Source organism: Centroberyx affinis, unplaced genomic scaffold (assembly GCF_046629955.1).
Source record: "Centroberyx affinis isolate AG114_WGS23_722 - 3 ecotype Tasmania unplaced genomic scaffold, CSIRO-AGI_Caff_v1 ptg002853l_1, whole genome shotgun sequence".
NCBI lineage: Eukaryota > Metazoa > Chordata > Actinopteri > Beryciformes > Berycidae > Centroberyx > Centroberyx affinis.
The window spans coordinates 768,966-778,263 of record NW_027280989.1 but is presented as its reverse complement, the minus strand read 5'-3'; the positions used below and the strand labels follow the sequence as shown (position 1 = coordinate 778,263).

At 40.6% G+C, this 9,298-nt stretch overlaps 1 protein-coding gene across 2 annotated transcripts; it reads right to left on the bottom strand.

The window, feature by feature from the left end:
* Positions 1–4,262: 4,262 nt before the first annotated feature.
* On the bottom strand, positions 4,263–9,084 carry rapsn (receptor-associated protein of the synapse, 43kD). 2 transcript variants are annotated; one of them, XM_071536300.1, is made up of 8 exons: positions 8,860–9,084; positions 7,680–8,018; positions 6,631–6,789; positions 5,476–5,574; positions 5,159–5,281; positions 4,957–5,010; positions 4,644–4,843; positions 4,263–4,335 (listed from the first exon to the last, which is right to left on the bottom strand). In XM_071536300.1, the coding sequence occupies exons 1-8, from the start codon at positions 9,082–9,084 to the stop codon at positions 4,263–4,265; spliced, it is 1,272 nt and encodes a 423-aa protein (XP_071392401.1). The 2 variants fall into 2 exon arrangements, with proteins under 2 accessions (XP_071392401.1, XP_071392402.1); XM_071536301.1 differs by lacking the exons at positions 4,957–5,010; positions 5,159–5,281 and having other exon boundaries at positions 8,860–9,051.
* Positions 9,085–9,298: the final 214 nt, after the last annotated feature.

The following is a 9,298-nucleotide window of genomic DNA, read 5'->3' as shown; positions in this document are numbered from 1 at the left end:
GGCCTGTTCCTGGGCCTTTTCCTGGGCCTGTTTATGGGCATGGACCTTGGCCTGGACCTGGATCTGGGCCTTTTTCTGGGCCTTGATTGGGGCCTGTGCCTGTTCATGGGCCTGTTCCTGGGCCTGTTCATGGGCATGGACCTGGGCCTTGACCTGGAGCTGTGCCTTTTCCTAGGCCTGGACTGGGGCCTTTTCCTGGGCCTGTTCACAGGCATGGACCCGGTCCTGGACCTGGATCTGTGCCTTTTCCTGGGCCTGGATTGGGGCCTGGGCCTTTTCCTGGGCCTGTTCATGGGCAAGGACCTGGGCCTTGACCTGCATCTGTGCCTTTTCCTGGGCCTGTTTATGGGCATGGACCTGGGCCTGGACCTGGATCTGTGCCTTTTCCTGGGCCTGTTCATGGGCATGGATCTGGGCCTTGACCTGGATCTGTTCCTTTTCCTGGGCCTGGATTGGGGCATGGGCCTGAACTGGACCTGGTTCTCGGCCTGAGCAGAAGAGTCAAGGTCCAGAATCTCACTAACATATTCATCTGCCTCTCTCATCATCTGATATTCCTGGCTGGTCCATTTCCTCTGGGTCTGTTCCTGCTTCCCAGCAGAAGGGTCCAGGCCCAGAACCAGCTTGAACTTCTGCCTCTATCATCATCAGATGTTCCTGGCTGCTTCATTTCTTCTGGACCTGTTCCTGGGCCTGGACCTTCAGCCAGGCTCAGGAACATGAACTGGACCTGGTTTTGGGCAGTCCAGGTCCAGAATCTTCCTAATGTCATCTACATGTATATAAATATCTGACAAATCTCAACATATTTTCAAGCATTTCTCTAAATATATTCTCAAATATACAGTATGTGAAATTTATTTTTTGCAACTTGGGATAACTCTGATGTCACTGAACTGCATCTGATCCCAGCAATCATGAGCAAACAAACTACAATCTCCAGTTAGACTGTTCCATGTAACCTGAGAATTCATAAATAGTTTCAATTAACTGTACAAAGGACTAACAAGTGCTGAGATGAGCATCCATAACACTTCAATCATCTGCATTTATTTAAGCATCTACATAGCAACAAACATAAGGGACATATAGGTTACATCAGTGATTCTCAACCTTTTTCATATCAAGGACCCCTAATTTAGTACACATTTAGGCCACAGACCATGATTTGATTATATTTTTTCTAGTGGACCCAAATCTGAGGATATTTTTATTGTTAGATATGATTTTGTCCAAAACAGTCATTCTTCTACATTCTCTAATTGTGTTAACTTCTTGTAAATGAAATAATGTTTAAGTTTAACAATTCATCAATTTGCTGAGGACCACCTGGAACCCCCTCATGGAGCCCTGGTGGTCCCTGGACCCCACATTGAGAACCACTGACTTAATTCACTGGACAGCTTTCACATCTCCAGATAGCCGGGAACGCTGCGGTCAAATAGGTAGACTACAAACACAATCTCCAACAGTTGAATCCAAAAAGTGATTAAAACATGTCCTTCCAACACCCACACAGCAGTGGGACCTGCCTACATCATTCCTAAATGCCACACACAGTGCCACCCTGCATTGAGTCTGTGCCCCACCTTGGCCACCCCAGTCAAAATGGCCTGGACACGCCACTGCACAACAGCCTACATCGTGGATGCATTATTTTTTGCAGAAATATGCATTTTGGGCCTACATGGCACACCATAGTACATGTGGTGTGTCTGGTTTTTAAAGTGAGGTCCACAAATATCAAAAGAACCACTTATTCTAACTTTCAGTGCACTTTATTTTCATGACAAAAATTATTTCATATTTAACACATGGTAAAATGGTTTGAGTTAGATGCATAAATAATATTAACAATGCATTTCAGTCAGTCCCTCTAAATCATAGAATTAATGATTAAATCAACATAGTATCTAGAAAAAAAAATCCCATATTACAATTCTACATGTACTTAAATTTTGTGTTTTTATTGCATTAATCCTCTGAAGAGGGCAAGGCTTGGAGGCAAAAAACAGAGGTAGTTTAAACCATTAAAATGAGTGGTTGTTCTGTCAGCAATCGCAAACAGATATCAGGTTCAAAGTTTGTTTTAAATATCACAGAGCCTAGTTAAAGTCAAGAGTAAAAAAAAAAAATTCTAAACACTGTAGATAGTATTTGTGCTGTACAATTGTCAGTAAATAAGTGTTACATTGAACATAATTGGGGTAAACAGACAGTGAATTTAAACTTGATGTATTGTTTGGCTTACAAGAGGCACAGGGAGCTCAGACAAGAACAGGGAAAGTGCTGTCCGGAAGTGAAGTCAATCAGTGATGTGTTTCTACAATGAAAACATAAGTGCTTGTGCAGTATACGTAAATGTCTTGGTCTCTCTGTTTATGCTGTCAACCTTGCAGTAGTCACATGTATGGATAGAGGAAGAAAAATATTTTACAGTGAGGTTTCATGTTCTTCAAAAACTTCTATTTTACAGCTCGGCTTGTGTGCATTGCTCACAGTTGTGCAATGAAATAAGTTGTTCACCTCTCTTAGCTGTAACAGTTCGGATAATTGGATGACAGTATCTGTTGAAATGGTTTTGTTCCTGTAGCATCAAGCATTTAACCTGTTTTCACCATAAGAATCAACTTATCGATGTTTAACCTTACCTTAAGAAACATTTTAAAATACAACACTTCACTGTACTACACAAGGACACCACACTCTCCTTAAAAAGCAATTTAGTATAAGCAGCTTACAGTTTTTGAGGAAAATCTATATGACAAACTCGATCTATGCCCTGATCAACTTCCCTGTCTCATTTTGATTGACGAGGCTCATTTATCATAATTGAAATAAGCATACAATTAAATAAACACATTTGAATTGTAAAATACTGTAATAAACAATTTTGAAATAACAAGTAAATATGCATACAGTTATTTTGAAACAACATCAGCAACAATTGATGTGATCCATCTTTGCTGCTCAGTATTGCAAATAAAACATGCAACAACAATGCAAATGGTAGCTGAGCTCTCTTCTTTTCAATTTTACTGTTTTGTCTTGAAGTCACAATGCCACCCTTTCCTAATAAAAAATCTCTATTTTACCATTGAGATTTTACCAATCAAATCATATTTACATATAGCTACAAATATCAAAACACCACAGTAATACAAGTATCTTTTCCAATTAATTATTTGACATGTAAATGATTGGTCAGATAAGATCATTTCCCAATATTACATAAGGCTTTCCTTCTCAACAATCTTTAGACTTAAATCGCAACAAACTTTCTGTTACTGTCAGACTTAAGAGGAAAACATTTCCTGAAATAAACGCTGGATAGAATAGGAATTTATATGAATAACACAATGTGTGTTGATCCTGTTCCTTAATCTCCAAGAATAAGGAAAAAAAGAGCTGCGTACGCCTGCTTAGTAAAGACATACTAGTTTTTAGATTTGTTAAGAGATTTTAGTTAGTTTTAGGTTTTACAAAGAAATCAAACTCTCAAACAAATTAGCATTAGACTATTATGTACATGAATATAATAATAAATACACCATATCTGAAGTTAATGGTAGCTGACAGTAATACTGTATGTTCTCTACCCAGAAATGACAATATGAACAAACAGTTCCAAACAGTCCCAGAAAATACTGTTTGGTATAGAAACTGTACACAGTGTTATAATCAAAATCCATAATATGTCCCTGGTCGTTTAGCAGTTGGATGTACAGTAAAAACAAATGCTGAAATTTCAACAACAAACCCTGTGTCTAAGATTACTGATATATCACTGAATGTTAAACAATTCTTCTTTCATAAATCCTTTCATCATGCCTCCAGTACAATTGTAAAGCATATAATAGCAAATAGACTAAATTATAAATTCTCTTTGCTGCTCCATATTCCTTTCTAACTGTAACTCTCTCACTTCTAATTTCTAAAGTCATCAGAAACAATGTTGGATTTCTTCTTCAGCTTATGTTGAAATGTAATGTTGCCAGTTAGGCCTTCTTGGTTAGCTGTCATTTACAGATAGACATCTGTAAAGAACCAGTAAAGACGTGGGTGCCGGGATTCGGAGCCTCAATCTGGGCCTCTTGGTTCTGTTCAACATCCTTGGCACAGAGCAGCGAATTATCACTCCTCCTATATAGTCAGCACATCCAGAGGCAACCTGCTTCTCATAGTTCAATCAGGAGCCTCTGTGGCTGAAGTTGGAGGATCATGCTGTCCTGCAGATCCAACGCACAAACACGGCCGTACAATCACACAAATCCAGGCTTCATGGAGGACTGGCAACATTTGGGACAACCCTTTGTTCCATTTGTCTGCAGACACCTGAAAGATAAAACAGTTGAGTGTAAACAGCTTTATCTGTGGGCCTGCTGACATTTGTAAAAAATGGGTCCACACTACATGTAGAGCTAGATTCTGCCTAGCTACGGTTTGGAATATGTCTTTGACTAGATATTTATTTGACACAAGCTCTGAAAGTGTAAATAAGCTTTACATCTGCCTGGATGAGCTCTTTGGATGAAGAACATCACAAATCGTAGCCAATAGTTTCTGTCATTTCTGAAATTTCTAACCCTATGTGCTCCAAAAAAATAGAGAGTAAGAAGAATATGTTGAGGGAAAGCACCCACTTGAGGTGGAAGATGTGGGAACAGGGCATGGCCTGCAGCTGTTGGTTCCTTTCCCCGATGGACTCGCCACACATTCCACAGTAGAGCTCCAGCTCCTCCACACACTGCAGGAACTTCACCACCTGCTCTCTGAGCTCCTCCTGCTGCCCCCGACTTCGGAAAATCCCCTCACTCAGGCAATTCACCTTCAGTGTACACAGCTAAGGTATGCAGGAAAAAGACAGTCAACATCACATGCAAACTCTTTGTGCTTGTACTATATGCCAGCAATAAACCTGTAACATTTTGTCCTGTAACTCTGAACTTTAAATACCTTGTTTCCAATTCCCTCAGCCAACTCCTCTGCTCGTTGCAAAGAATCAAGAGCCTGGGAGATCAGTAGTGAATGATACATAAATAGTGGTTATGGGTAAACTTAAAACAAGTTTCAGTTTCAAGAGTAATATTTTGCAAAACTATATATCCACTTCTGTAGCTAGAAAAAAGATTTATATGTTTTTACTAAATAAAGGGACCTTGTCAAAATCTTTCTGCAGAAGCCAGCACTTTGCAACCCCCAGGTAAACCTGTGACTGTCCAAGACGATTTCCAATCTCAGTCATAATACACATTGCGGACTCGTAGCGAGGGAATGCTTTCTGGACAGAAGAAGACAAACACCAAATTAAAATTGTGACAAACAGTAAAAAAAAAAAAACACAAGCCTGAATATTAGAGTCAATACTTATATTGCAATGAGAAAGCAAATATGTATGAACCAATGATAAAATCTGTATCTCTAACTACCAATTTTGTAAACCTAAGCAAACTTGCACAAATGGTGGCACCTTACATCAACGTCGCTCCTGCAGCGGTGAATATCTGCAAAGTTTAGTAAGCACAGTGCCTGCAGAGGACGGTCACCATGCTGCAGTGCAATCTTCATAGATTCCTGTTGGAAACACAAGTTAGTGTGTTTTTTTGTGTCCTTGTGCACAACCTCTGAGTAAAAAAATCAACACCCCCTAATCTGTGATATGATAGGCTACTGCCGTTTCACTGAGATTAAATTGGAAATGATGGGAAATGTGATTTTGAAGATAGCCAAGATGATTATCAGTGGATAAGTTTTCATTCTATGGCTTGGAACTAATAGCACTACTATGATGTAGAACTTATTTGGGGGTAAAAGTTCAGACAAACATTATGTGTCAATCTTTCTCATTGCCAGTGAAATCACTTCACACTGTATCTTATTGGAATGGAATGAGTGAGAGCTTTGGTTTCTAGCTTTAGGATAGAATTGATTATGATCACAAATGATTACACCGTCCTAGACCATGACAATAGCATATGTAAATTCTTAAATTGAAGGCTTTCCCTATTAAATTAGAAATCTCATTCAGTCATCTCATTTTGAGTTTTCAGTGTCTTTCTCTTTGTACTGTACAGAACACATGTAAAAAACTTGACAAGTGATGGAAAACATGGGACATTATTGTCATTGTTTCACCTTTAGGAGTCTACTTGCACAATGGTATTCTAAGCATGACAAGATGAGTAAATTGTTTGGCTAAATGCGTTTGGCAAAAGTAATAAATCTGAAATGCATCCTGCTGCCTTGTTACTATACTAATACCTTTGCACACCAAGGCAATGACGTCAACTTTTTTTTTGTCCTCGGTACATAATTAGAACAGAGTTAGGACTAAAGCCACTCTCTTCATTAACACTTTAAACCAGCACCTCTGTGGGCATATTTTTGTCGGGGTCTAAGGCCTGGTACAACAGAGCAACTGGCACCTGCACCTGTCAGTAGCACAACATCTATCTGCAGCTCCAACACCAGAACAGCCAAAGGCATCAGGGGACATCAAGTTGGTGAGGAAACCAAACTGTGACAATTGCATTCTCCATTGGTTAGATGAGCTCAGTAATAGTTTGTCTTTGGGGATGAAGCCTGTCTCTGAGGTCTGGCCTCATCTGTTGGACAGTAATAAAACAATACCTCACAGCATTCCATGGCGTCTGGCAGGCGCTCCAGTTTCCTGTAGGCCACAGACATGTGGTACTGGCTCATGGCGCGATACTTGAGACTCCAACTCTTACCGTAGTCATTGACAAGCTCAGCCGCTTTGCAGGGGAAGAACAGGGCTTTCTCATAGTCCTGTTGGTACACATGTTTGATGAGTGAGACCTCTGATGGCCCGTTATTGCCCACAAGTAACAGTATCAGTATCCTAGGCAAACGTCCCATTTAGATACTAGATATGGTATTGACATTAACTCGGTTTGTAATTCCCTTCCCATGAGCTTTCCAACCTTAGTGTTCATACAAACAAAGTATCTGATCAGAACCAATGTGTGTTTGTTAGCGTGTGTGTCTATTACTGCCAGGCATATTCTATTTTTTGTTTCATAAAGTAACGTGACATATGAGTGCATTCTTTGAACACCACTTCATCACAATCCCATTGAAACCAATACTCCCCGGGAAGCCAGGGGATTACTCTTACAAATCTCTGATGTCAAGGGTGCTGCATAAGCCCCCACCAGCCAGCCTACTCACTCTGCCTTTGTTTTACAATACAGAGTATTGCATGTGCTAACCGTTGATGATGTTTAGTCGAATGCTCTGCAGTGTTATCATACTCTGTAAATACGCTGGCAGCATCAATATTGATTGCACAATCAACTCGCACATGGGGAATCCAATGAATGCTTTACCCAAAGAAAACAGTTGAGAAATATACAATCAACAAAGTGTTTCAGACTTTTTTCAACAGATGTAAAAGGCACTTATTCAATCTCCTTGTCTATAATGCCTCATGCAAGGATTTTTGGTCAAATAAATTCAGCCAAAAAAAATGCTGAGCAAAGACTGGGATCCAGTATTTACAAACGATGCAGTGCAGCATCTAAAGCACACATCGAATAAATGCTGGGTGTTAGGGATCCTCATCAAATACAGGTTGCTGGATTCAAAACAATCAAATCTCTCATACAAAAAACCCCCAAAACATACAACTGGTACTAATATCCTCTTTGACACAGTACCTTAAGCTGGACATAGATGTTTCCCAGACTGCAGCAGACTCTGCACTCCAGCATCTTGTCATCGTTGTTGTGTGCGTAGCGGAGGGCCTTCTCATAGCTCTCCAAAGCTTTCTGGAAGACACTGAGGCCCAGGAAGGCGTTGCCCATGCTAAGACATACCTGGCCATTGAGCTGCAGGCTGACAGTGGTGCCCTGCATGTTTAAGCAGGTCTTACAGTAGGAGACTGTTTTCTGGAAGTCACAGAGCTTCTCATTGCTGCGCGCCAAGTTCAGGTAGCCCTCTGTCAGGTAGTCTGGGTCCTCCATTTCTCTGGCTGTGTCAATTTGAGCTAGAGCATACTGCAGAGAGAGGGTGAGTGTGAGATGATGGAGAGCTGGCAAGACACTGAAAATATCTGCAAAATCAGATAGATGGTATCCTTAAATTCAAATTAATATGAAATAAAACAGAAATAGTGAAATATTCCAATAGGTTAAATCTAATCACATAAAATTCAATTAAATAAAATCAATTATACTTTTGATTTCAAAGTGGTAGGGCCTCCACTTTAGTAACTTGTTAATGAAGTCCTCACTAAACTATAGGTTAGAGAGACTGTGGCTGCTGGGTGAGTAAGGATGATTATGTCAACAAGACGCCCCACACTGACGCTCAGGTTGCAGGGCGCTCATTTTACCCCACATCCTGTGGAAGCCACAAATTAACCCATGGTTCTCAAGATCACAGTAAAGGGGACCAAGAGGAAACCTTTGAACTCTTACTACTATTCATAATCATTTGGATACTGTTGAAATGCTGCTACAAGATGAACTGTATCTCCCTTGCAGACATGATGACATATAAAATTGATGAGATATTCAGTAGCACTCACTCATCAGATAGCAACCTCGTACACAACCCCACTGCTGGTTGCATAACCTAGATGCCAAGTGAAAGCTAATTCATGCTCCAGTATGATTCTGCTTTGAATCTACAAACCCAGTGATTACTGGACTATTTTACAATATTGTTATCATTGCTAGGAATATCAATGACTGAACACTTTTGTATGTAAGCAAAGTCATGTTGCTTGTATACAAAATGTCACCAAACTTAATTCCATACAGGAAAGCAAGGAAACTCCTGAACACCATATTTTGTTGATTATATACTGTGTGGGTTATTGTTTGGGAGGCTTACCTTGAGCATCTCTTTATATTTTCCCATTTCCGAGTGAGCTGTGATCAGGCACCCCAAAACCCGAAACTTCCCTCCAGGATCTGAGGTCTTCTCCAACACTTTGGTCCAGACATGCAGGGCTTTGTCCGTCTGATTGGACTGATACAGCTTAAGGCCCTTCTCTATCTGCTGCTTGGTTTGGTCCTGGCCCATCTCTGCTACAAGGTGCCTCATAAAAATATTCATTCGTTTAGATGGTGCAATTTCAGTGAGGGAGCAAGAAAGTAAATCCTTGCCATGCAGAGTACGACTCCAAAGATGATCCCCTGAAGATGATCCTCTGAGAGGTCGGTGCCAGAAGGCCTACCAGATCCAGCTCTCTCTGCTCCGGCTGAGCGGAGATGGAAAGGAAACTGGATCCACCGCAGTAAAAGAGCAACACACTAAGACCATTATCACC